This window comes from Penicillium angulare (assembly GCF_028827245.1).
Source record: "Penicillium angulare strain IBT 27051 chromosome Unknown utg000001l_segment0_segment0, whole genome shotgun sequence".
Taxonomy (NCBI): domain Eukaryota; kingdom Fungi; phylum Ascomycota; class Eurotiomycetes; order Eurotiales; family Aspergillaceae; genus Penicillium; species Penicillium angulare.
The window spans coordinates 2306350-2332755 of NW_026623160.1; the positions used below are offsets into that span (position 1 = coordinate 2306350).

The 26406-nt window shown below is 47.1% G+C and overlaps 12 protein-coding genes across 12 annotated transcripts; 6 read left to right on the plus strand and 6 right to left on the minus strand.

The window, feature by feature from the left end:
- Positions 1-3311: 3311 nt before the first annotated feature.
- N7478_000806 (uncharacterized protein) lies at positions 3312-4457 on the minus strand (the record flags this gene model as incomplete). Its single annotated transcript, XM_056917021.1, has 3 exons — positions 3312-4043; positions 4173-4298; positions 4407-4457. The coding sequence occupies 3 exons, from the start codon at positions 4455-4457 to the stop codon at positions 3312-3314; spliced, it is 909 nt and encodes a 302-aa protein (XP_056784901.1).
- Positions 4458-5263: 806 nt separating this feature from the next.
- On the plus strand, positions 5264-7058 carry N7478_000807 (uncharacterized protein; the record flags this gene model as incomplete). The annotated part of the gene is made up of 5 exons (XM_056917022.1): positions 5264-5641; positions 5805-5906; positions 5964-6611; positions 6673-6805; positions 6880-7058. 5 exons carry the CDS (start codon positions 5264-5266, stop codon positions 7056-7058), a joined length of 1440 nt encoding a protein of 479 aa, XP_056784902.1.
- Positions 7059-8794: 1736 nt separating this feature from the next.
- Positions 8795-9979, plus strand: N7478_000808 (PIG-Y family protein; the record flags this gene model as incomplete). Its single annotated transcript, XM_056917023.1, has 1 exon — positions 8795-9979. One exon carries the CDS (start codon positions 8795-8797, stop codon positions 9977-9979), a length of 1185 nt encoding a protein of 394 aa, XP_056784903.1.
- A 388-nt stretch (positions 9980-10367) lies between these two features.
- N7478_000809 (glutamine amidotransferase subunit DUG3) lies at positions 10368-11704 on the minus strand (the record flags this gene model as incomplete). The annotated part of the gene is made up of 4 exons (XM_056917024.1): positions 10368-10615; positions 10689-11421; positions 11502-11597; positions 11690-11704. The coding sequence occupies 4 exons, from the start codon at positions 11702-11704 to the stop codon at positions 10368-10370; spliced, it is 1092 nt and encodes a 363-aa protein (XP_056784904.1).
- Positions 11705-12227: 523 nt separating this feature from the next.
- On the plus strand, positions 12228-15090 carry N7478_000810 (dynamin-related GTPase MGM1; the record flags this gene model as incomplete). Its single annotated transcript, XM_056917025.1, has 3 exons — positions 12228-12525; positions 12583-14592; positions 14654-15090. 3 exons carry the CDS (start codon positions 12228-12230, stop codon positions 15088-15090), a joined length of 2745 nt encoding a protein of 914 aa, XP_056784905.1.
- A 670-nt stretch (positions 15091-15760) lies between these two features.
- Positions 15761-16204, minus strand: N7478_000811 (uncharacterized protein; the record flags this gene model as incomplete). Its single annotated transcript, XM_056917026.1, has 1 exon — positions 15761-16204. The coding sequence occupies one exon, from the start codon at positions 16202-16204 to the stop codon at positions 15761-15763; it is 444 nt and encodes a 147-aa protein (XP_056784906.1).
- A 483-nt stretch (positions 16205-16687) lies between these two features.
- N7478_000812 (uncharacterized protein) lies at positions 16688-17057 on the minus strand (the record flags this gene model as incomplete). The annotated part of the gene is made up of 2 exons (XM_056917027.1): positions 16688-16873; positions 17052-17057. 2 exons carry the CDS (start codon positions 17055-17057, stop codon positions 16688-16690), a joined length of 192 nt encoding a protein of 63 aa, XP_056784907.1.
- A 491-nt stretch (positions 17058-17548) lies between these two features.
- On the minus strand, positions 17549-19494 carry N7478_000813 (uncharacterized protein; the record flags this gene model as incomplete). Its single annotated transcript, XM_056917028.1, has 4 exons — positions 17549-17622; positions 17689-18660; positions 18721-19059; positions 19125-19494. The coding sequence occupies 4 exons, from the start codon at positions 19492-19494 to the stop codon at positions 17549-17551; spliced, it is 1755 nt and encodes a 584-aa protein (XP_056784908.1).
- A 2350-nt stretch (positions 19495-21844) lies between these two features.
- On the plus strand, positions 21845-22138 carry N7478_000814 (uncharacterized protein; the record flags this gene model as incomplete). The annotated part of the gene is made up of 1 exon (XM_056917029.1): positions 21845-22138. The coding sequence occupies one exon, from the start codon at positions 21845-21847 to the stop codon at positions 22136-22138; it is 294 nt and encodes a 97-aa protein (XP_056784909.1).
- Positions 22139-22486: 348 nt separating this feature from the next.
- On the plus strand, positions 22487-22953 carry N7478_000815 (uncharacterized protein; the record flags this gene model as incomplete). Its single annotated transcript, XM_056917030.1, has 2 exons — positions 22487-22545; positions 22671-22953. 2 exons carry the CDS (start codon positions 22487-22489, stop codon positions 22951-22953), a joined length of 342 nt encoding a protein of 113 aa, XP_056784910.1.
- Positions 22954-23967: 1014 nt separating this feature from the next.
- On the plus strand, positions 23968-24262 carry N7478_000816 (uncharacterized protein; the record flags this gene model as incomplete). Its single annotated transcript, XM_056917031.1, has 2 exons — positions 23968-24042; positions 24095-24262. 2 exons carry the CDS (start codon positions 23968-23970, stop codon positions 24260-24262), a joined length of 243 nt encoding a protein of 80 aa, XP_056784911.1.
- A 71-nt stretch (positions 24263-24333) lies between these two features.
- Positions 24334-25731, minus strand: N7478_000817 (uncharacterized protein; the record flags this gene model as incomplete). The annotated part of the gene is made up of 1 exon (XM_056917032.1): positions 24334-25731. The coding sequence occupies one exon, from the start codon at positions 25729-25731 to the stop codon at positions 24334-24336; it is 1398 nt and encodes a 465-aa protein (XP_056784912.1).
- Positions 25732-26406: the final 675 nt, after the last annotated feature.

The following is a 26406-nucleotide window of genomic DNA, read 5'->3' on the forward strand; positions in this document are numbered from 1 at the left end:
AGATCATAAGAAAAAAGAAAGAAGGAATGCGACACGTCAAAATCGCCCAAGGATCTCCAGGAGACACGACAGCCAGAAACAAATAGTCGAAAAGAACAAAAAGCAAAAATAAGATAGATCCAGAACAAGGGGAGGGAAGTAGGATTTCACATACCTTTGATCTTTAATCTTCTTTTGTGAGACCCTTTACACAAAGTTGTTCTGTACAAGTGCAAAAAGAAAAAAAAATAGTAGAAAAAATTCCTTGTACACCCCCTTCAATGCTGGAGATCGACGATATACGCAAGGAGCAAGAACCGATCTTTACAAGAAAAATAAGATGGAAATTCCTCGGGGTGCTGACTTCATAACACGGGTCCCTCCACTCAAGTGATCATCGCCTTGCAGATCACGGAACGAGCGAGTCGGATTGGCTGTCGTGGGGGCGGAAGTGTGGTTCCTTGGGGCTTGTTGGTTCCCTAGTCTTGTTTCGTGGTTTTCTGCGTGGTTTTCGTGGTTTTTCCCAGTGTTGGTGAGAAATGGTGAGAAATGGTGGCGCCCGTGGATTATTAGCAGATGCACGGTGTGAGAAAAGTTGAAACATGCATCTTAGAAGGGATTTACAATCATTTTATTCAGTCCCACTTTATATCCTATTGAACATTAATTTGTTAAAAAAGAAAGACAGGAAGAAAAAAAAGGTCCAGATCCACCCTGGCAGTCGAATCCGATCGATGATGACATGATATCGACGCCGATTGGGGATTTTCTATCCGGCGATCCGAGCCAGAACTTGACCTTGGTGAACTCCAGGTGAACTAAATCTGGATCTGGAACTGGAATTGGACACGGTTAGGTAAGAATTATATAAAGAACCGGTCAAGCAGACTATGATCGTCGGCATTGGGCTCCTATAGACCAGTTATACTACAGCCTCGTATAGATATATACTACTGTACGGTCTATAATGTATCATCGCTGCCAAGCTGAACCGTTGAAGATCAAAACCAGTAAATATTTGTTCAAAATGTTCCTTGTCCTCTATGGTATTGTCTAGCACGGCTAACACGGCCTACTGGCACAACGGCCAGACCCCACGATTGCACATTCCATCTTCTTCTTTTCTCCGGATAAAACGGAACCCCAAATCTACTGTAGAAAAACCAAGCCCTCCACGTTAAAGATAGCATATTCACATCAAATCGGGATCAATATGATCAATATGAAACAGATATCCTAGTAACCGCCCCCAGATCGCTCAAACTAAGAGCTTATTGTACTGTACACGGCAGTAAAAGAAAAAAAGAAGAAAAAAACCGCCCCCGATGCCATTCGGCTGCGGGGACAACATTCCCATCGGAGATTGCGTCGCATGTGAGGGCTGTCCCACCGAGGGGCTGATCTAGACCAGCCATTCCAATCACATCAGCTGTTCCCAGTCCTCGCTTGATGTCTATCACTCCCCGCATCAACTCTGTTGATCTGATCCTCCTAGCAGGAGTGGATTGGATTGGATTGGAATGCATCGCGTGTACAGTACTGTATGCAGATTATGTTCAAGAAACTTCAGCTATAAAATATACGACCCTTGTCTTCTCCCCTGAACCGCTGGCGCCTCGTGCAGGATCAATGTTGAGTTTCCCGCATGGCCCAAGCGGGAGGGTCCTGAGTGGCCGGGACTGAACACCCCGGACATGGATTTCGGGTTTTAATGTTAATGTAGGGGAGATCATCGATCATTACTGTACAGCAACCTAGTATGCACATGCAATGTACAAGTACAAGGACGGAGTACAGTACACACCACCACCACCACCTTCCTTCCTCACTGAAGTCATGGCATGCTGTCTTGCGATTGCGAACCCCCAACATCATGATCTCAGCGCAGGGCGCAGCCAAAAAAACCATACGTACGTACGTACCACTAGCACACCTCTACTCTCCGCCCTCTTCTACTGCACTTAATGCTTCTGTTCTCTTTCTCCTCGGGGTTAAAGCGGGTCCGTGCCCTGACAGCTGGCGATGACCTCATCGGGGCCAACCTCCACCAAGAAAAAGCGCTAAACACCACTTACCCTTTACAAATTACACATGTAGCCGTACGCGTCCTTACCCACAACACATTAAGGGCTAGGGCCCAAGACACTAGTTCAGCCCTGAATCAGATTTATTCCGGGGCTCGTGTGATTATTCTTGTCGGGATCCCCGTCCGTGCGTACTGAAGATTGTACATTGGGGGTCCTCTGCCCTGATTTTCTGTGCTGTACCAGGCACAGTGGATTATTTATAGCGGACACTAAGGAGATCTGCCGTCAGCGGTACCTATCTCCTACGTCATAGGGATAGAGGATGATATAACCTGCTTTCTTATACTTGTTAACCTTGTCGAATCTAATCTGGTTCAAGTTTAATTTCTGGAGGCTTTGTTTACTGTTTATTATTTTGGATTAGGTTAGGTGGTTTTGGCTGCTGAAGATTTTCTAGGTTCAAGTCCGTTCCTCGTTACACAATAACAGTCAAGTTATTCTGCGTGACTTTTTGGTCCGTGAGGGATATGTGTGTATGTACGTGGATTAAATTGGTGTAGGTTCGTGATCGGCGAGTATAAATGCTCGTGACTGTTCCTTTGTCTGGTCAGAGTTGGGTCACTCATTTTTGGGAAAAGTATGAGTGAATGGATACCAGTTTGCATTTGAGGTGACTATGATCATTATGAAGATCACTTAAAGCCCTTATGACAATTTTTGCACTACGATTCGAGATTTGTGATCATCTCCAAGCAATGATGATTTCATATCGGATTCTGGCAGATCCTAATTTCTCGGGAGTTTCTTTTGCTTATGTGGACATTTATTAGAATATCTTGAACCGTGGATCTGCAGCATCCGTACATGTCTTTTGTTCGGTAGACGGAGCTTATGATGTGCTTATGTTGATGAATGGATGCGATGTCGGCGCCGGGATCGGATCATGGTAGTCGTGGACTACTACTGGTTTTCGAGGTGTATAGGAGCATACAACAACACCTGCAGGGCTGCAGGACTGCAGGACTGCTCCGACGGTTCAAGCATACTGACACTGCAACTTGAACTTGAAGGAACACAAGGATCATATTTAGATCAGGAGACTTGACTTCGATTGAATCATTACATTTGGCCCAAGAGCCTTAAACTTTATCAAAATATGAATAGGAAAAGCATCGTGTAGATTCTACAGGTTGGCCATCGAACAGTCAAGTACCCAGTGTAAAGGCAGCTGCCTAAATCTTGTATATTCATTCAATATTATTGACCCTAGTTATCTGAGAGATTTTCCGAGCAAGGGGTTCAAGCTCAAGTAAACCAGTTATCATCCAGTTCGTTGAGGTTCATCAAGCTATCACCTTCCAACTGATTGAGGTCTGTGCCATCACCTCCCATATTCTCAGTCTCCATAAATAGATCATCAAAGCTTGATTCCCCAGGCCCCATCAAATCATCCATCCCCGTTCCTTGATCCGGAAATATATTTCCTGTCGGGTCGCCTTCACTCTTCTGAAGCTCCATATCAAAAGCACCCCCGCCAGCAGGGGCTGTCATCGAATTCTCCGGAGGTTGTGATGTACCAGTCTTCTGGTCATTGGGCCCCGTGCTCCCAAAAGCCGATCCGGATAAGAATGCCTGGTTTCCCATATCATCATCAAAGTCGAGACTGAGATGGAAGGATCCCGAGCCACCACCACCCTCATTGAGCACTGAATCGAAATTGAGGCCGTCCGCGTTATCAGTAAAGTCTTGACCCACAGGCTCGTTCTTCTTGGTTTGCTTTTCTTCTTTAACAGCTGCATCCTGGGTAGGCTGGGGCACGGGCGCGGCTTCAGTTGGCGCAGGTACATCGTTTGCTACCTTTGCTTCAGCAGGGGAAGGCTCAGTTCCCATTTCCGTTTTTATGGGTTCTGAAGGCTGGGCTTCTTGCTCTAGCTTCTGGTCTACATCGTCCATGGCCACATCTTCAGCGGTGATTGGCACGGCTTCTCGCGCTTTGATGGCTTCATAGTCTTTTTCTAAGAAGGCTTTTGCGATGAACTGGGTGATGTTAGCAGAAATCCTTCAGCAGTCTTATTTCTTCTTTTTGTCGCCTTCGACCACTCCCAGATATTATTACATGTGATCGTATTTGGTAATCTCATGAATGGGCATGCTCATGGAACCTACAATTTGCTCAGTGAGGTTATCCAAGGCCTCCTGGAAGCCCTCATAATATGCAGGAATCGAGCGCTGCAGGTGAGTACTCGTCGGCATTGACCCTGATTTTCTGAAAAGCCGGCCAGTATCCAGAAGCTAATACATACACCTGTCAGCTATCTAGCAGAGAAGGAACGGTTCCGGGCGCGTATAAAAAAGAGTTCTTTTTCTTTTCCTTTTTCGCGGCGGGCAAGGGATACGTACGGTCCGCTCCACCAGAGCAGAAAGCTCCGTTAGAGAATTCGGATTCTCCATGATTCCTTCGGGACCGGGATCTGACTGGACGACAAGAAAAAAAGGGGGTTGGATATTCCAAAGGGAAGGACGAAGCCAGATTTGAGGTGGTACGGAGAAGAGTTGTACACACGAACCAGGGCGCTAAGCCCGTTGAGGTCAGGTGGGGGAGCCCCTAGCCGCTAAATCGCCAACATCGCCCTTTACCTCTTTCTCTCCGTACAATCCTCTTTTTCCTTTTCGTGTTGTGCTTCCTTTCCTGTCCATCTTGTCGGCATCTTGGTGTGTGTGTGCGCGCGTTCGCTTTCCTTATATTGGCTTTCCTTGATTCATTTCGTTGGCCTTCCCCCCCCCCCTATTCGTGAATCTCTAGCGCTTTATCGCTAGTTCCAGCTGTGACGACCTTTTGTCAAAAACTCCTGCAGAAAAAAAAAAACTTCCTTCGGTTCTTTTTTTTCGCTCCTCTCTATCGATCAAACTTGTCAGATTACTCTACGAAGCTTTGCATCAAAGGAAAAGTCTGTCTCGATACGCAGGCTCTTCTGTTTGTCCTTGTCTTGACTCTTTGTTTGGATCGACTAAGCTTGCTCTGTTTCGATTCCTCTATCGAGCCCCGAGCGTCTAACCTCAGTATTTCTATACTATACTATAAGGTTGTCCTTCACAGTTGTGGTATTTACACCAAGATCTTTATATTGTCGAAGAAAAGTCCACCGCCCTTCGCCTCTCAACATTTATTTATTTTTCCTCCAATCCATCTGTACCGTCAATCGTCCCGATACTTACAAGTTCATCCTACGTCTCGTCCTTTCGAAAGCCAATATACGATGGCTGATAACGCTCAAACCGCCAACTCTTCCCTGCCACCGGCACCTCAACCTGCTGTAGGTGCCCAGAACCAGCAGTACGATAATGTTCAGGGCAACGGCCAGCCCAATGCGTCCCACATGGCGCCACCGCCCCGTCCCCCCGTGGTCATCCCCCAGAACACCAACCCTATCCCCACTGCGATTACCTCGCCTATGTCCGGAAACATGATGTCTCCCACGAGTGCCGGTGGATATGTTCGACGGGCGGCCCCCGAGCCTAACAAGCGAGCTCTCTATGTCGGTGGTCTGGACCCCCGAGTGACAGAAGACATTCTCAAGCAGATTTTTGAGACAACTGGCCACGTGGTTAGCGTCAAGATCATCCCTGACAAGAATGTGAGTAATACTCAAAGTGTACGTGACCCGAGCGATTTGGTTCTTTGTTCTTTCATGCATAATGGGCCTAGATCATAAGGGTTATCCTTTGTTTTCTCATTCAATGACTAGTGCCCCCCCTCCCCTTTGTGAAACGTGTGCTCATAACCATAACTTTCTATAGTTCAACAGCAAGGGTTACAACTACGGATTCGTTGAGTTCGACGATCCCGGTGCAGCTGAGCGAGCCATGCAGACCTTGAACGGACGTCGTATCCACCAGTCGGTTAGTTGGTTAAATTCAGGGAAGTTAGAGTGTTCTATATCTAACTAATGATTTTAGGAAATCCGGGTCAACTGGGCCTACCAGTCCAACAACATCAACAAGGAGGATACCTCAAACCACTTCCATGTCTTCGTCGGTGACCTGAGCAACGAAGTCAATGATGATCTCTTGCTGCAAGCTTTCTCCGCGTTTGGCACCATTTCTGAAGCTCGCGTGATGTGGGATATGAAGACTGGTCGTTCGCGTGGCTACGGCTTTGTTGCCTTCCGCGACCGTAATGATGCTGACAAGGCGCTCCAGGCGATGGATGGCGAATGGCTTGGCTCTCGGGCTATTCGTTGTAACTGGGCTAACCAGAAGGGCCAGCCCTCAATCTCACAGCAACAGGCCATGGCTGCGATGGGCATGACCCCTACTACTCCCTTTGGCCACCACCACTTCCCTACTCAGGGTGTTCAAAGCTATGATATGGTTGCATCACAGACCCCTCAGTGGCAGACCACCTGCTACGTGGGTAACTTGACCCCCTACACTAGCCAGAACGACTTGATCCCGCTGTTCCAGAACTTCGGTTACGTCCTTGAGACACGCCTTCAAGCCGACCGCGGTTTCTCATTCGTCAAGATGGATACCCACGAGAACGCCGCCATGGCAATCTGTCAGCTTAACGGTTATAACGTTAATGGCCGTCCCCTAAAGTGTAGCGTATGTCCATCCTTCTTTTACTCGTCCTCCGTACACGTTCCATCTTTATTAACTATAGCAGTGGGGTAAGGATCGACCACCGACTGGCCAATTCGACAGCTTTACTGCGCCGCCTCAGGGTAACGCTGGGTTCAACAACCAGCCCGCTGCGTTCTTCCCGCAGTACACTGGGCCTCAAACCCCTATGAATCAAGGTTAGTACTATAATTTCAATTTATCTCGCCCTCGCTTAAGAAATTTCCATCCAACCTTGCTGACAGAACAGTAGGTCCTGCGCCTGCTGGCCGAGGCTGGGATCAACAAGGCAACAACTTCGGCGGCCCTGGTATGCCTGGACAGGGCTATCCTCAAGGCAATGCTGGAGGTTATGGGCGTGGCCAGCCCATGTCCCCGTCTGGTAACTGGGATCAGTCCAACAACAACTTCAATGGAGGCTACCAGGCGTAGTTTCCTTCCTGAAAGCCATTGCAAAAAGATTGCCGATTGCGTTGGTGCAACCATACAGTTACGAGCAATATATTGAATCCGGCTCTCACTGGCTGAAGCCAATCATCCGCGACCATTCTAAGTCGCTTCTCTTCCTTCTCAATCCCCTCTCATCAATCTCATCAATCTCATCAATCTCATCAATCTCATCCATGCCACTTTCTTGCTGCTTTTCTATTCATTTCACTTTCTCTGGTGTTCCTTTTTAAATTGCCTCTTTGATGTGGATTTTCGAGCGTCCAAGCTTCGGTTTTTGTCTTGTTCTTTCTGAATGGAATTTGTGTGTTGTGCACCGAATACCCCAAGTCCACTTTGTTGGTTTGATCTTTCTTTTGACCCCTTTCGAGTGTGCGAACACCTGTCCAAAGGCTTTCTTGGATTCCCGATTTCTATGCAATGCTCCAAAATAAAAGCGATCTCACTACTCTGTCTCTACTGTTTTGCGCTTGATTCTTGTGGATTTTGCTCTGCTAGCTCTTGTATCGCATCGTTCCCAGTACATGTCTTGTGTGCTGTATCAAATTTGCTTTGGGTTTTTTATTTTTATTTTTACTTTCCTCTTTTCTTAGGCCCATACTCTTTTCTTGTTCAATACTGGTCATTCTGCTATTATTTCCCTCATTCTCTCCCCCTATTCAAAAGACGCTTCTCTCCGGGGTTTCTATGGATTTTCTTCTCAGTTGACAATTTGGCCTGTATGGGATTTTCTTCTTCATTTTCTTCCATTTCACCCCCCCAGTATTCGTATATGCCGTGATGAATTTCCTTTTGAAATGCTTGGCCAAATCTGTCTTTTTGATCCTCTTTTCTATTTCTTGCCCGCTGGCGTCCTAGCCGATATACCAATTTGGCCGTTTTCTTTTCTATGCATTATGATATCCCTAGAGCGTCGGCAATGACTTTCTTGTCCCACCTATGTTGCTTTCATGCATGGTGCTTAGACTCCGCGATGTGGTGCTACCTTAAATCAAGGTAGCCGAATCCATTCAGGTTGCTAGAAACAGAAATGCAACAGTTTGCTCCGAGCCATTTGTATTTGTTTTTGTATTAGCTTTGGGTGCTTTAAAGTAATGGTAATGGTTTGCACTACTGAATATTTGCGTATTTTCGCTGTAGGATCAATCGTGGCTGTGTTCTTGAAATGCTTCAACACACCCTTTTTCCATATAATCTCTACCAATGCCTACCTAAATATATATATATTCAAATGTTCATTCGTAGGGTCGGTGGATATACCATATCTCTGTATTCGATTAATTGGCCATCTAAAATTATAATTAGGTTGTTTCTAGAAAAGCCATGTTCGTATCTGCTTTCCGGTTTATTGTTATTGGTCTGAATGCTAAGAGCATGAGGAAATTATTCCAATCTCCAACTTTGACATCCATAGAGATTATTTAGCTATATTTATTAAATTCAGGATGTCAATCTCTCTATAAAAAGCAGATACCTTCTCACTGGCAGCAAACCTGTTCAAATGGATGTTAGTGACAGACTCATGCCTGACTTTCCAGGCATATACACCAACTGGCGGCGCTCGAACCCCCCAATCAACATGCTACATATGTACTAGCCACACTATGTGAACTACTAGCCTAACTCGCAAACCTTAAGCTCTCCTCTGAGCTATTCTCTCTCATGCTGGGACACTAGGAGGCTGGAGCTGTTATCTCAGCTTTTACACTCTGCCCGCGTCAATGGATAATGGCGCAGCCCGCAATGCGGAATTCGCACCGGCCGACAGCTTATCCAATCGAACACGCTCCGCCAGCTCGACCAGCAACCACAAACGCAGCCTCTCAGGCTCCCTCCTCTCCCGCCTTTCTTTCCTACGCATGAACCAATCCAAACCAGGCACTGACACAATGGATCAAGATGGAGATACAGAGGATGTCCCCTCCAACATGCCACAGATCAACAGCGAAGCGTCGGAACGCGGAAAGGCCATGGCAGCCGTGATCCAACAACAACGAAGGACAAGGCGGCGGCGTGGCTCTTTGCGCAAAACAGCACTACTAGGGACAAGGCTTGAGTCGAGAGATAAAAGGATTATCAGCAAGAGTGCTGAGGCCATTCGTACCGAAACACCGCGGTTTCAGGGAGAGGGTACTTTGCCTGCGCCGCGCTCTTCAAAAGGAACTATTATTTCCACCATTGAGCCGACTACGGATTTCTCTGCTGGTTTTGAAGACGATGCTGAGGACACGAGTCAGAGCCAGGGTCAGGGCCAGAGCCAACCGAGCTGGTTCCGCGCCAGCTCTGCTTTGAGAGTTCCGCGTCCGACTGTTGCAAGGAGACGTCAGGGTCTCGCGCAACATACATCTAACAACAATGACCTTGGCGAAGAAACAGCCACCGATGACGAAGACCTTGTTTCCTTTCCACGAATTAATACCGCGAATAATTCCTCCGCGACAGGGACTACGAGCTCTACGAAGTCCGCCGCTACAGGCCTCCACATTTCTCCTCCTTCCTCTAGCCCCGACTCCTATTACCCCCTCCAACCAGATACAGCCTATCGACCCGTTCATCGTGCCAAGTCCTCTCCTCTAGCAACACATTCCGTCGAAGTCCAAAGCGGCACAGATATAACGTGGGATTACTCCGAAACAGAATGGTGGGGCTGGATCATACTCATGGTGACATGGCTTGTTTTCGTTGTTGGAATAGGCAGCTGCTTTGAAGTTTGGAGTTGGGCATGGGATGTAGGAGAGACACCTTATGCACCGCCGGAATTGGAGGATGATCCTACGTTGCCCATTGTTGGGTATTATCCTGCATTAATTATACTTACGGCTGTTATGTCGTGGGTTTGGGTTGTTGTTGCTTGGGTTGGCATGAAATACTTTAAACATGCGAATATATCTGGGGATGATAGTTGATTTTTGTGTTACGATACCCCCGTCTTCGTCCTTTTGTATAATAATTTAATAATACTTATATCTCCCTTGTCGTTGATCGAACAAGGTTGTGAAATTGAGAAACATCAAGTGTTGGTGTTGGTATTTGATTCAATTTTTCCCAAGCTAGAACATGAACAATCTTGTAGCTATGCGTCCCTCTAAGTCACGGTATCTCATCATCCATATGCACGCAAATATGTGTAAAATTATCCAAAATCAAGCATCCCTGACGCCAACTTGCTAAATAGGTATCACCTCCGTTTTCAAATCTTTTCCGACTCTAGACCAGAAAATAGATCTCTGCCTTTCAGTCGCTCGCTCATACTTTCATTTAGAGAGCAGTTCTGTCGATCATCCAATGGGTGGCTCATGCACACTGTGTAGCTACCGGGCCAGTTCCCAAGACAGACTCGGTAGGGGCACAGGTATCTTTAGTGTTAGATGGCGGTACCGTAGTACCAGGTGCAGTGCTGACAAGACCCTTGGAAGAAGCATAGCAAGATGACCGATCATGGTTCATGTCCTCGCTATAGAACTCATCCACAATAGGGTGAAGCAAGACAGTCTGCTTGTGAATGGTAACCACCGAATTGGTAGGGACAGAGACCCAATTATCTGCAAATAGATCAGCAAAAAGACACTAACAGACATGGCACCAAGACAAGACTCGAGGAACACATGTACTCACGTCTCTCAAAAGTAATCGGCTCACTAGCCACCAACACAATATCCGCACCCTTATCATGACGCTCCATCTTGAAATGTCCCTTCGTACTACCCTCCTTCCACTTCGTCCCCGACGAAAAGTATAAACTAGCGGGCTCATCCGTCTTGCTACTAATATACCTCGTGCAAACAACAGTATGACCATCCGTAACGGCAAAATTGAGCAAACTGCGTGTTTCCAATCCCGCAGGCTTATTTTGCTCCGGAATCGCCGTTACAAACTCATTAATCTTCGCAATAGTCTTCATCATGACCTTTCGCAGTAGCGCTTGTCCAAAACCATCGGGTCCAGCATCCGAAGACGGATCCACGCCCTCTTTCTCCAATAAATCAAGGAAGAGCGCAAACGACCACTCACTGTCTGTTCCTCCCTTCACTTTGAGGAACCATTTATCAGACAGCGATGAGGCAAGTGTACGCTTGATGCAATTCCAGCCACCGACTGCGCCGTTGTGCATCCACATCAGCGAGTGGTGCTGGAATGGATGGCAGTTGTTATCTGCGAGGGAGCCCTCTGTTGTTGCGCGGACGTGTGCAAAGATTAGTTTGGAGCAGGTTTTTGAGGCGAGACGCTCGAGATTCTCGCAGTTCCATGCTGGGATTGTGGATGTGAAGACGCAGGGCTCTGGGCCGAGTTTTGGGTCGGTGTAGAAACCTACACCGAAGCCATCGCCATTTACTGGGCGGCGGTTGTCCTGTACATGATATTAGTTTCGTTTTGAATATTGTAATAAAAATATGGAGCTCCAACTCTTTCTGGATGGATATATCATACCAATCGTAAGCGGGAGTCATAGGACTGAGTCAAAATAGAGTGGCTTGGCTCTGTTACAAGTTTGCTGAGCCGGATGTCATTGCATCCTTTGTAAATCTGTGATTCTCGACATTAGCTTTGAGTTCGTTCCACCATAACCTGTAATGACAGGTGTTTTTTCCCACTCCAGAAACTTGAGCTTGACTGACCAGAAAACGGCACATGTTGGGTATTGATGCGATCCAATTGCACCGTATGAGAACCAGAGTAGTTGATGATAATCACAAACACGTAAACGGTATATAGTAATGGAGTATAAAGCTGGAGATCTGCGATTTCCAAAAAAGCCAAGCTCAAGCTTTAGCCTTAGCCCTGGTGTTCAAAAGTCGGATTAAGCTCAAGTTGGGCTGTTGAGTGGAAGAGTCACCGACAATCGGAAGCTAAGACTAGAACTACCACTGTACCAACACTGGCCACCAACCAAGACTTTATAGACACAAAGAAGATGAAAGAAAAGTCCACCGACACCAAATTGATGAAATATAAACAGAAAAAGGGTCAAATTCTCAACAAACACCTAACTCACTTCCCTTGCACAGCACGTCATCTCAAGCCACGTGACTGTTGACTACGGATGTCGAAGCGGCCAGTTGCGCAGGTCACGTTGATGTCAGTGATCGACCTCGGAAGCATCATGATATTTATCTACCTCCGTCATCTGGCCTTGAATGAGATCTCATCACAGTCATGAGCGGGAGGATACTCTCCCATCGACTTGCCCCGCTGGTGCGGACCGGCATGGCACGCCATATTCATAATGCAGCATCGAGAACCGGAGGCCTTTTGCGCGCTGATAGTGGTGCCGCTTTGAGGGGACGCACTTGGCCCATAGGTGCAAATGGGATTCACAACAATGTACCCGCCGTTCGAGCTTTTTCCTTTCACCGGATTCTTCCAAAGCTAGCTCTCAAGCTTGTTCGAATTCCTGCTATGTTTGGAGGAGCGACTATTGCGGGTTTGGCTTACTTTCAATACCAAGCGACTCGTATGTGCTGTGCAAGAACTAGTGCGGAGAGATGTGATTACTAACTATATTCTATAGAGGCTGGAAACTATGCAATGGACCTGTTGAAAACGGCTGGGGAGACTGCGGGGAATACGGCATCGGGGTTATTCCAGGGTCTTCAGGATGTGGCGGAACAGACACAGCGTGGGTGGAATAAGACGACGGAGGACGTGGATGTTCCCGAGTGGTTACAGAAGATTCTACGAACGGATGAGGAATCGCAGTCTCAAAATGGTGGTGATAAGGAGCCGAAGGAAGGCCGTGGTATTACCGCCGGCGTTGCGGCGGGATCAACTGCGGCGTTTGGATATGACCAGTCGGAGGAGACTGACTCGCGGGCTGAGAATGAAGTTGCTCAGGATGATCAGATGATGGTCCTCACCCGCAAGATGATTGAGATCCGAAATATTCTTCAGACTGTCGGTCAGTCTGGAAGTCTGACTCTACCATCAATTGTTGTCATTGGATCTCAGTCTTCGGGGAAGAGTTCAGTTCTCGAGGCCATTGTTGGACATGAATTCCTGCCCAAGGGCTCCAATATGGTCACACGACGACCTATTGAACTCACACTTATCAACACCCCGAATGCTCAAGCAGAATATGGTGAATTCCCGGCCTTGGGGCTCGGCAAAATTACCGATTTCTCGCAGATCCAGCGAACGCTGACAGATCTGAATCTTGCGGTTCCGGAGAAGGATTGTGTCTCAGACGACCCTATTCAATTGTCTATCTATTCACCCAATGTACCGGACCTTTCTATGATTGATCTTCCTGGTTACATTCAGGTAGCTGGACATGACCAACCTCCAGAGCTCAAGCAAAAAATCAACGATCTTTGCGATAAATATATTCAGGCTCCCAATGTTGTCTTGGCCATTTCGGCAGCTGATGTCGATTTGGCGAATTCAACTGCTTTAAGGGCTAGTCGTCGGGTGGATCCTCGCGGTGAGCGTACAATTGGTGTCATTACCAAGATGGATCTCGTCGATCCCGAGCGCGGTAACGCCGTTCTTACAGACACGAAATACCCCCTTCGTCTGGGTTATGTAGGTGTCGTGAGCCGCGTTCCTCAAACAACCGCCCTCTTTTCTCGGGGTTCTGGAAATATCACCAATGCTATTTTGAAGAATGAGAATGCATACTTTTCAGCCCACCCTACCGAATTCGGCGCCCACTCAGAAGTTGCAGTCGGCGTCTCGACTCTCCGCAAGAAACTGATGCATGTGCTTGAACAAACCATGGCGTCTAGTCTTGATGGCACCAGAGACGCGATCAGCCAAGAGTTGGAAGAGGCAACCTATGAGTTTAAGGTTCAATACAATGATCGACCTTTAAGTGCAGAGTCGTATTTGGCTGAAAGCTTAGATGGCTTTAAACATTCCTTCAAGGCATTTGCCGAAGCTTTTGGTCGACCGCAGGTTCGGGAGATGTTGAAAGCCGAACTAGATCAACGAGTGATGGATATTATGGCTCAGCGCTATTGGAACAAGCCTGTGGATGACTTGAATCCTCCCATGATGGAGTTGGATCCACTCAAGGATTTGCCCAAGGCTGATCCCGAGTCCCTGTACTGGCACCGCAAACTGGATGCATCTACTTCTTCCTTGACAAAGCTGGGCATTGGCAGACTCGCAACTACTGTGGTTGCCAATGCTCTGCGAAACCATGTTGACTCGCTCCTGGCGGCTTCCACATTTGCTTCTCACCCAGGTGCCCATAAGCAAATCATTGATGCTTGTACAAGTATTCTGAATGACCGCTTCTTCAGCACGAGTGATCAAGTGGAGAACTGTATCAAACCATACAAGTTTGAAATCGAGGTCGAGGACCCAGAGTGGTCAAAGGGTCGTGAGAACGTTAGCAAAGTCCTTAAGGAGGAACTGCGCGCCTGCGAATCAGCTACAAAACATGTTGAGGATACTGTTGGAAAGCGGAAGCTGAAGGATGTCATGTCTTTTATTGACAAGGTTCGCAAAGGGGATGTCGTATTGGAGGGCAACGGTGCTGGAGGTGCTGGCGGTTTCAGCTCAGCTCTGCTAGAGAGAGGTATGTTCCGAAACTTGCTTTCAAATTTACCAATTTTTTTGACTAACTCATTTGCTTTCAGGTCGGGAGGGTGTCTTCCTTCGTGATCGGGCTGATCTCATCAAGTTACGAATGATGGCCGTACGATCCAAGCAGTGCGCCACTCAAAAGAACAAATACTACTGCCCAGAGGTCTTCCTCGACGTAGTAGCAGACAAGCTCACATCAACCGCCGTCCTCTTCCTGAACGTCGAGCTCCTCTCCGAATTCTACTACAACTTTCCTCGTGAACTGGACAGCCGACTCGGCCGTCACCTTTCCGACGCCGAGGTTGAACGCTTTGCCCGTGAAGACCCCAGAGTCCGCCGCCACCTCGACATTATCCGCAAAAAGGAGCTACTAGAGTTGGCCCTGCAAAAAATCGAAGGTATTCGGCAGCTGGACGGCCGCAAACCTGGTCGGGGCTCTGAACGTGCGCAGGCAGCGAAGGAAACTCGAAGCCGCTGGGGCATTTTCTGAGAAAATCCTGTTATGACTCCATCATCTGTGTAATTTCCTTACTCCCCCTTGCTTGATACATTTCCTTCCTTTCTACGCCCTGTACTTTTGATACCTTCCGGCTTAGGCCTCCATATTCCCCCTCTGTCTCTAGATTGACGCTCTTCTTTTCTCCGCTCTCGCTGAGATATTTCACGCTGTCTAGCTAATCGGCTCTTGTACATATCCAGTCCAAATTTAATCGATTTACAAGCTGCTGCTCTTTTGCATTGTCTTTTCCCTTTTCGTTATTCTCGATGTTGTCAAGGGCGTGTTTCTATTAGTACATACGCGGGGATAAAAAACTAGAAAATAAAAATGTCGACTAAGTATCAAGAACAGATGATATCAGAAGTTAATCTCATTCAACGAGAATAACAAAGCTGGAGGAGAAGTAAGGAGAGAGAGGAGAGCTGCGAGGTGGTGAAGATCCCAAGGCCCCTATCTAGATACGGATACTATACAACAACCATAACAATTAATCCCATTTCTGCTCATATCTGGCTACATTGTCGAGAACTCCCCAGTGCGCTATTTTGGTCTTTCTTATTCTGGACTGTGCCCTTTGGAGGACGCGCCTGTGGAGACCTTTCGTCTTACGCCAAGCACGCACCTTGCGCTTGCATTCGAACCGGAGGCACGAGAGGTTTCTTCACGGATGCTCCTTTCTCTGGTGCTCCATTATCTGAAGATTCACCCCTGAATATTTATCCTCTGAAGATTTATATTCCGAGAATTCCATCTCCCCAGGTTCATACGCGTTATCCAAATTACGGGCCTTCGTTTTCCACGTCCGCAGTTCGTCTCGATATTTCTTCTTTTGCTCTTTCTTCCAAGCCTTCTTAGAGAAAAACTTAGGGCTTAACCGAAAGTGTCTTTTGTGCATGGGCAAGCCCCATTCTTCAAGTCGACTGCGATCCCACATGACATAGCCAAATCCGTGCAGACTCTCCTGCGAAGGCCAGGATATAAATTGTCGGGGTGTGCTCCACGCATGAGACCAACGCCAGACTTGCTCTGGTCCATCGTCTCCGTCCAGATAGTGTGGTTTGCGAATGTACTCTTTTAGCTTATCAGGGCTGAGATTGAGAAGCATGTCCTCCCAAATACGATGATCAATATTCGCTTCTTTAGACCAAGATCGAGAAAATTATCCAAGGTAGGAGGATTTTCAAAGTTAGGTGGGAGAAGATTGACGCGCTTTTGATGAGTGTCAGTGTCAGCGTCTTCTAGTATTGTGAATCCCAGAATATACTCGAGACCGAAAGACATATAATAGCCAACAGTCGTGAATTGTCGTTTTTGATTCTGCGAAAAAGAGTATCCATTCTGGATTGTCGTTTGTAGTTTTCTCGACAACTTCGAGGCCAATTAGCTTTGAAAGGGAGATCAAGCAATCGAGGGAAAAGCAAACCTGGTCATATTTTGTTATTATCGGGCTCACATACGCTACTTGGTTTTATTAGACAAAGATGCTAGTCCTTGAACTAGTCAATACACTGTTGACTCGAGCGAACTATTTCTCCACCAAGATGATGTACATCTTCCCTGATTTCCGGACCCAGCTCAATTTCCAGACTCAGTTCATCACAGCCCACTGAGCTTTCCAAGACTCTCTGGAAATTCCCATGACGGTGATTGGAACGCTTCGAAGCTTGCACTTTTGGTCTACAAATTTCTGGTAAATAGTCTCTGTAAAGGCGCCTGCAGCATCGTCACAAGATGCGTTGACACTTCTTCGGAGTTCCTCTTCCCGGATCTTATACTCATGAACATTTCAACCACTATTCTTTCATTTTTCAGATGGAGACAACTAGCAAATGAGAAGAATCCCAACATAGTAATTAGAGGATATACCAGCATACTGAATTAGTAAACGATAGTCATATACCATGTCGAACTACACAATGAAAACGCAAGTATTTTCCAAGTGAAGGACTTACCTCCATTCTCAAACTTAGTAAACGCAAATATCTTGAAAAAATATGGCGTATTCCGAATACTATTCCAGATCCTAACTATTTATTCCCATAGCGTACAGCCCAAAGAAGAAAAAAAGGAATTGACAAGCAAAGAGCGAAAATTAATGCTTTTGCCTCTCCATCTCCATCCCAAACCCAAACAGGAGAAATGTTCTACTGAACAGAGTCTATGTTCAGGGAAGTATACAAATGAGATGCAGGGATGAACGAGAAATCGACAGCGCCAAGATTAGGTCATCAAAAACGAAAACGAAATGGATATGTCTATCACGAATGGAGAAAACCGAGAATAAAAAAGAAACAGAGAGAGACAGGTGTGACGTGGAGGTGGCGTGGCGTTTCAAAAGGTGACCAACAAAATATGAGAATATTTTGTTGGGAGAATTTAACATAAGGAAAATTAAGGAGGCGCAACTGTAGTTTACAGACTGCTTCTAGGCATGGCTTCAGTAATTGATTTACTCCCGGGAGACGTCACGGCCGAAAGCGCGGGCCTTGACCCAATCCATGGCAACGAGGACACGGTTACGGGCTGGAAGAATATTAGTTAATATGGATTATAAGAAAGTTAAGAGGGGGGGAGTTTGGAAAATCTTACAGCTGAAGCACATGCTCAGGTAAGCACTGCGCCAGAAGAGGTAGGTCAGGGTACCACCGCTAGCGATGTTGCCGCTCAGCCAGCTGATATCGGCGACAGCACGCTCCTTACCAATGTAAGCCAGGGAACCCTGGTGAGAGTACTGGAAGGGACCAATCTGCTTAGTGCGGCGCAGCTGCTTCTGGCGCTCACGAATCTCATCCAGAACCTGGTTGCGGTCATCACCAGACTTAGCGAGGGCTTGTTGTTCGGAAAGCTTAGCAAGCTCCTTCTCGATTTCGTCAGTCTTAGCCATGGTGTTGAAGAGGCGGGCAAGGAAAGCACCCTCCTGACCAGCAACCTGGGCAGTGGGGGCGTAGTTGGTAATAGCACAGTCACCGACAGCCCAAACGTTGTCGGCACCGTTGACAACAAGGTACTCGTTCACAGCAAGACCACGGCGAGAGTCCTTCTGGGCGGGGATCTGGCCCATAAGGTCACGGATAACAGGGCGGACGGCGTTACCGGTAGCCCAGACGAGAAGACCGTAAGGGATAGTCTCGAGGGTCTTGCTTCCGTCGGGGTTGGTGATTTCGGCCTGGATGTACTTGTCGGTGACGTTCTTGACCATAGTCTTGGTGCGAATAGAAATGGACTCCTCCTTGAAGGTAGACTCGGTGTAGTCGATCAGTTGCTTGGAGAACATGGGCAGGACATTGGGGAGAGCCTCAACGAGGGTAATGTGGAAGTTGTGCTGAATCTCGGGAATCCATTTCTTAAGATCGTCGTTGAAGAAATCCTGGAGCTCACCGGCAAACTCAACACCAGTGGGGCCACCACCAACGACAACCATGTGCAGCAGACGCTTAACCTCGTCGTCGCTCTGGTCCTTGAACATAGCGGTCTCAATACAGTCCATAATACGCTTACGAATGTTCTGGGCATCGTTAACTTCCTTCAGGAAGCACGAGTGATCCTTAACACCAGGGATACCTAGTATTTTGTTAGGGCTGGTATGTTTGGGGCCAAAGGGAAACGCAATACGTCACTTACCGAAAGTGGCGTTCTCGGCACCAACACCGATCACGAGCATGTCAAATGGAAGTTCAGTATGGGAGATATCACCCTTGATCTCAGAGTCATCGTTAATGTAGATAACGCGCTTCTCGTAGTCGATCTTGGTAGCCTCGGCTTCGTAGAACTTAACGCTAGCCTTCTTCTGACGGAGGATGTTTCGGATGGGTTCCATGATAGAGCGATGCTCAATCAAACCGGTAGTACATGAGGGCAACAGGGGAGTGAAAAGGAAGTAGTTACGGGGAGAAACAACAACGACATTGTAGTTCTCGGTGTCGAGCTTCTTGAGCAGGGAGACGGAACCCCAGCCAGTTCCTACAAGGGCAGTCACATTAGCAATCTCTCGACCGAAGGAGTCATCGATCGCGATCGCGTCATACCAAGAATTACAAGAGTCTTCTTCTCTGGGTCGGGCTCAGTTTGCTCGACGGGGTGACGCAGCTCATAGATGCTGTAGGCCAGGGCACCGGTCAGAGCAAGACCGCTCAACCAGGTCAAGCGCCATGCCCAGCGGAGGGCGCGGAATCGCTTCTTAGGCTTCTGGGCAGGGGAAGGATTAGGAGAAGGAGTAGGGGTAGGGGCAGCGTCAGCGTAACCGCGACGAGCAATGCGTGAAATGGATTGGGCCGGGCGGATGGGCTTCGCGCGAAGAACCTGGGAAGTGGTCGAGATGGTTCGGCGCGACACGGAGGAGAGCTGCATGATGGACGGAGCAGCCATTGCGCGCATTGCTAGCGTGGTGCCAGCCATGATGGAGGGAAGTTGGTGGTGGAGAGCGCACCAACTGGGCAGGTGAAGCTTTTGGGGGGAAAGCTGGGATGGAGAATGGAAGAGAAAAAGCGAGCTCGGAGTCAAAAATTTGATAAGAAAGTCCCGTGTCGCGGCCTGCTGCTTTAGGCGAATCGGTGTAATCGGTGTGAAAGGAACCACATGGCGGGCTTTTTTCTGCCCCATTGACACTCGGGGGGCCGGCGGTGGTGGGTACTCGGTACATGCTGTTATGCTGGTGTTTAATAGGCAACAGAGTGTACTCGGTACTTATCGGGAGAACCTCAAATATTAAATCTCTTTAACCGCGTAGTGCGCTTGTCAAAGTCTATGAATATATACAAAATACAATTCTATCAATTAAATTCTTCTTCATACTGCATAGATCACACTCTTAATCAATTGACTTTATCGTTGATCCTATGCATTATTATATCCTTTTTGTCATGCAGATCATCCATTTCGGGGATGGATTCCATCCAGCCCCATTTTTTATATTCCTACGGTAAAAAAAGAGGAGACCACAAAATACTGACAAAAAAAATAAAATTGGAGAAAAAAAAAAAGTGGATGAGGGGAAAGTGGTGATGTTTAGTCCCCGGTGAGGAGAAATTAACCGCGGGTGCCTTCCTTATTAGGGAATTCAGCCGACTCTTCTCCAAAAGCTCGACTATAGCTATCTAGAGCTATCCAAAACTGTGTTTTTTGAATTCAAGTCACAGGTATCCATTTATCCGCACTTTTTTAAACATAGTTCGAACAATCGGGACCCAATCCACTCCGCTGAGCCTAAGAATTCCACTCTCCTTTTTCGCGCATACTACGAACTTCAGTCCCCCCCGACTTCCCCGATATCACCCGCAACGTGCGGAGGACTAAGCTTCGTTTTCCTTTTCGTGTCTCCTCTTTCCCCTAATGACAGTAACACATAATCTGGGGAAGAAATCCACCTTGTTTCCAGCCCGGTCCGATTCCTCATTGGTGCCCTATGCTATTGTAGTCTAGATCAACTTGCCGAGAGTCGCCGCAGACCGGGCGTCTTCTCGTAGGCTTATTTGGGTAATTTTGGGGACTTGACAGGCGGACAGGATCAACTACGGAAATGCGGACCCGGCTTCGATTGCATGTGCATCTATAGAATACGGAAAAGAAGGGCCGTGTTAAGACCATTTCGGAAACTGGCCCCGATGCGGCTCCGATCATATTTAGCCCTATTGCAGCTACCCCTTCGTACTACTAAGTTCATATAAAAACATTAAACATTAAAATGACAGAGGCTTATTATATATTTGTACGGAAAGTGGAAGGTGTGTGGGTCTAGAAATTAGACCATTATTTGCTAGAGACAAGGAAGCTTCCTATAGTTGGTTTCTTTGATCACCTTCGTGGCTACCTAGTTTATAGAGACACTGAGTGCTCAATGACCATGGTCGCCCACTTATAGTACTTTCTGAATCCTCTCTCTTAGAACCACACTTTGAGGTGGCTAGTACTATGTACTGACGATATGGCCCGCGCAAGCGATGTATGTCGTGTAGACATCCAGCCTGAATCATTTAGTGGATATTTACAGCTTCCTGTTCCACAGTCACAAAAAGAACCACGTCCTCTCCCTTTGGCCCCTTTGCTATTTTGAATGGATTGAATGAACCCTAAATGCTGCCCTCCTTCCCCCCATCGAAGCAGGCTCTATCACGCAACTTTTAACAAAACCTTCCCATGAACAAGCTGCGGCTATTGACCCTGCTAGCTTAGTCTCTGCTAATAGCGCTCTGCCCGACGGTCAGCCTGTAGAGCGATGAGAAGGAAGAATGGAAGAACTCCTCGGTACTACTATATGCGATAGTACATGGATACCCACTACCGGAAATTCAAATCCTATCCCTCGCCATACGATGCCATTCGTTTTGATGGTCCACTTCAATTCATATAAGGGCCCTATTCATTCTATTGACCGCGATGGCTATAGTCTAGTGCCGATTTTCCCATGTGAACGTGACTTTATCCGCGAGGGGACAACATACAGACGTGTCCAGTTCCCTGTTGTCCTCGCTGCAGCTATTACCGTCCATAAATCCCAGTCACTAAGCCTTCATAGCGCAGTGTTGAATATAACTAACCTTTCAATTTATACTATCATGTCCAGGTGGTTGACCAGACGAAATGATGGCGCTCTTCAGTGCTGGGGGTGTCCAACTGGAACATATCCTCGTACCAAGATGCCCCTCATTCAAGTTCTTTCATTGTTTCTGTCACTTCTTCATCATCTTTACTTCCTTATCTTCATTCACTACTTTCTCTTCATTCATTACTTTTATCAAGAGATCTCCGTATGGAGACTCCCGATGCTGCGTTTGGTTTACTGCGACCCATGTATATGGCCCATACCTCTGGCACGGTCTTCCTTCTTCCTTCTCTCTCCCCTGCGGTTCACTTCGATGGCAACAGGGAATGCGGGGAAGATGTCAAGGCATCAGGGCCAAGCCCAGTCATTGTCAGTACCGTTGCTGCTGACCAGCCTAATCTGGGACGCCGCGATTCGAATACAGGATGCCGTGGATCTGTGACCTTCACTGGTCTTGACCCGAACTCCGTGGATCAAATTATGGAGTCGGTTGACGAATGACTCGCGTGGATCGAAAACGATCCCGAGTCAGCCTGGAGGACAACACCTGGTATCCAGCGGGCGATTACAAGAATTCGACACGTGCGATCCTTGACTTCCACAGACGATATCCGTCGAAGCCCGGGCCGCCTGCGCGTCTGCAGCACTGGATTGAATTTTACAATCATTTCGGACTCGGATATGTCCTGGTGAAGAAAGAGAATGATGCAATCCTAAACAAAAACTTCGATTTCTTATGGGGCAATCGTCCATACCGATGCCTACATGGCAGAAGATCGAACGATGACAAGGAGGACAAGGTGCCAAAAAAACCTGATATGTGAGCCTTCCTCCAATGTCTTCCAAGCGATGTTCAATAGCCAGTTCCGAGAGGCTCAGCAGCTGATGCTGAATCTCGAAGAAATAGAGTATGTGATGTCGGTGAGGAGCCTTGAAGCGCTGTTTCAATAGCCCTCCTTTCGTGTCATTAATTTTGAAATGGAAGACCCGAGAGATCACATCTCTATCACCATTGAACTAAAGAGAATTGCAGACAAAGTGAAGCACGCAATTCGGGAGTTGGAAACGACAATCAATTAGTATATCAAAGAGATTCGGGTTACCAACCCCAATGTCAAGGAGGCTTGTCAACCAAGTCGTCCCGTTTCTCCGAGAAGGAGCTGGCGAATAACAAGTCACATCGGCTTTACGGGGCACAAAAGCGAGATCGGGACACTTTGAATGAAATATCCACATTGATGAACGGCTCTAATGTGGAAGGACTCCGTCTTGATGGGTCAAAGGACATGGTCTTAACCCCCATCCCCAGTATATAACATTAGGGCTATAGATAAGGCGCAGGTCAGAACCACTCAAGACCCGACCAGTAAGTCGGAGACTGGATGGACTAATATTAAACAGCGGGCCCGCTGGCTTCAGAAGATCGATGAGTTCTGGAAATATCTGGAGGGGATAATCGAGATTTCTCAAGATTCCATGTCAAGTTGTTGCCATTTACTGAAAGCATTGAATCTTGCTTGCCAATGGCGGGGGACATGGGGGATTTTGAGGATTGGGAAGATCTACAAGAGATTCAAGCCTTGGTTTTCGATGATCCCATTAATGGAAGTAATTGAACTGTTAACATATTCTGAGTCTGACCAAGAAGACTGCAATGAACAGAGCTATCGAAACTCTGCCATAATCCGGAAGCTCCGTGCGATACGATGTTCCTAGGAGAATGAGATGTACTAGTAGAGGACATGCTAATTTTCAAAATCTCAAACTATTTCGATCCCTTTTATCCTTTAGTTGTAAACATTTGAAAATTTATGAACGCAACTGATTAACTAAGTTAGCTTCTTGATTAAGATCGGCAAAGAATAGTTCACCATTGATAAGCAGCTGTCTCTTGTGAAACTTAAAGTACAGGGAGGATCGGAAACAGTTTCACCACTTCCATACAGAGGCTCTTTCTCCAACCCTATTAAGAAACACTATCAATATCCAGCTTAGTTCTGTTTCAAAGGACTGTATTGTAGTGAAACATACTATCACGTGAGACTGGATGTATTGAATTACATGAAATAGAATTACCACCAATACAAGCACCTTCTCACCCTCGTCCTTGCGTCCTCTCTTTCACCGTCCTGCTTTTGGTAGCATCATGCGCTTGAGAGTGGAAATCTAATCCTAACATTTAATTTGAAGACAAATGACGTATGATGGCACAACCGGTTGCGAAACTAAGGCCATGAATTATCTGTAAACATATTATATGAAATAGATAGTTTTGTGTAGGATGCATCTTCAACTCTCTGTTTCCAATTCCTTATTTTCTCACTCTAACAATGATTCAGAATTTGATAGAAATTGAGAATGATTTGAGCCAAGTATCCGGTTCTGTAGGGCTACACAATTTTGTAGTAAGTCAATGGCTTCAGCATTGAGACCTGAAGAATTCCAGATGAACACTAGGTTGGCCATGCTAGTCAGCATGTCAGGATGGTCCGCGCCGAGCTTTGTCTTGCTCGTCTCCATGACTTGCACCTCGAGCTGCTCGGCCTCATCCCACAGGCCTTGATTCCTGTATATCGACGTGATATAGGCTATGCTCGTCAGCGTGTCTGGATGATCCGCGCCTAGCTTCGCTCTGCTCGTCTCCATGGCCTGTACTGGAGCTGCTCAAGTGGTACCGTGCGCAGTCCACTTAATACTCAGGAAGGTGGCATTGGTACATTATGGTCATTTGGCAAAAAGATAAAGTAAACATCTGGACCGCCATTATTGGCGAATTCAACAGGAAGGTAGGCGCGGCGTGGGCAATAATTCTTCGAGAAATTCTCCCGGTCAAGTGGGATACGAGCGTCACCATGATAGAGATGGTCAATGGTGCACCATCTGAGATCCGTCATCTCGGCACCTACGAAGCGGAAAATTGGATCCCACAAGCTATCCGATGAAACAGAAAGGTATTTTAGGGTGAGATTTATAAGGTCGCGATGTGCCTCCAGAAATCTGAGCAGCGCAGCAGGTGTGATGGGAAGACGGATCAATGTGCACTCCTTCAATTGACGGAAAGATGCTTGATTGGCCACACTGGTGAAAATCCCACGGAATTCATTGCGGGTTGCTAGATCCTCATGGTCAAACTCGATTTTTAGGCCTTGAAGATGAGGGGTGGCTTTGAGCAATCGCATCAAGCCGGAGAGATCATCCCTGGGACTCTCTCCCGCAACCGAGCCTGAGAATACAGATAAAAAAGAAGCATACCCTGTCTGCAGCCACCCTGGCTCCTGCTTGAATTGTGCTTGCCTCTCGGTTGCGAGGCAAACGTTCATGGACCCAAATGGTAGTCGAACCTCGACGCCGTCATTGATCTTGTCAAGATAGTGACTCAATTTCTCGATAGAAACACCGCAGTAAACCTCGTTTGGGCTGGGAAATCTAGCAGGTTTAGAATCGCGCTCATACGCAGTATATATATTGATTTCCGGCACGGTCGATTCACCCTTCGCCACGGCTGCCAAGACCAAGTAACAGACATGGGATGCCCATGGCAGTATCACCGGTGCAAGCACGGTATAGGGCGACCACCTCTCATTAGGAGAGGTCATAACCTGAGCCTGGAGGTTGATTTGCTTAAGTTCGATGAAAGAGTCGAGCGCGGAAGTAAGGACTTGGATAATAAATTGATCGGACACAGCGTCGCGGCTCGCCTGCTGTTGCTGGAGCCATTCGAGATTATATGTAGCTCGGGGTGTTTGATAAAACAGACCATATCTGCGCCTCCAATTCAATGGATTCCAATATCCTCTGGTGGTCAAGTGCTTTTCGAAAAGAACGTGTTTTCCCCGGTGGTCGTAGCAGACGGCCAAGACGGTTAGATAGCGTACAGCACGACTGAAAATAGGATGTGCTGTACGTTCTATTACTTTCCAAAGGCTTTGCTCCGTGAGATCGGTTTTAATATGCGATGCGCAGGAGAGAAATCGAGGGGAGAGGCATCGTTGCGCAGTGACCTTGTTCACCAGGCGCACGTTTTTGATAGTCTCGAGATCGGCACCTTGGAGAATCATGTCAAAGATCTCCGAGGGGAGATGATTCCACGCCATATTGAGTCCTATTGGGGAATCGGTTGACACTGGATGGTTTGTGTTGTTATATTGCCTAAGTGGTGTTTCCCCTCCCGAGGCAGACACAAATCAAATCCACGAGGAAGAATTATCATAGGCAGCCGAACGAGGCAGTGAAGTACATGTCTAACATCTACTGGACAAAAATATTCCTGGGGGAATAGTATTCTGAGATCTTTGGTACCTGATTTTGACAAGAATTTTTATTTTTTTTTCGAAAGAGGGGGTTGAGAAAGAATCTCTGTGTACAAGTGGTGAAACTGATTTCGATCCTCCCTGTATCAATATTAAGTGCGGATCGGCATTTCCTGTCGTACCCACACGCAGCTGCGTTATTTGAACTATAGGATCACTGGTGTACAAGTCTAATATCCAACCATTTTTTAAATCAATAGTATGCACAGATCGACATTCACTGCCCTATTCAGGCGCTATTTAAGTTAATTCAAGTTGCACTTACCTAGGGTCGCTACCAGATCATTCAATATCTAACAAAACACTCATGATGATCTCTTATTTGTTTAGGTATTTAATGCCTGCCATCCTGCTGCCATCTCCACAATTTCAGCAACCCAAATTCTTCTCCCCTGAACAGTTCCGCATTCCATCTTCTGTAAGCATCAAATCAAATGAAGTACCCTATCATTCTTACTT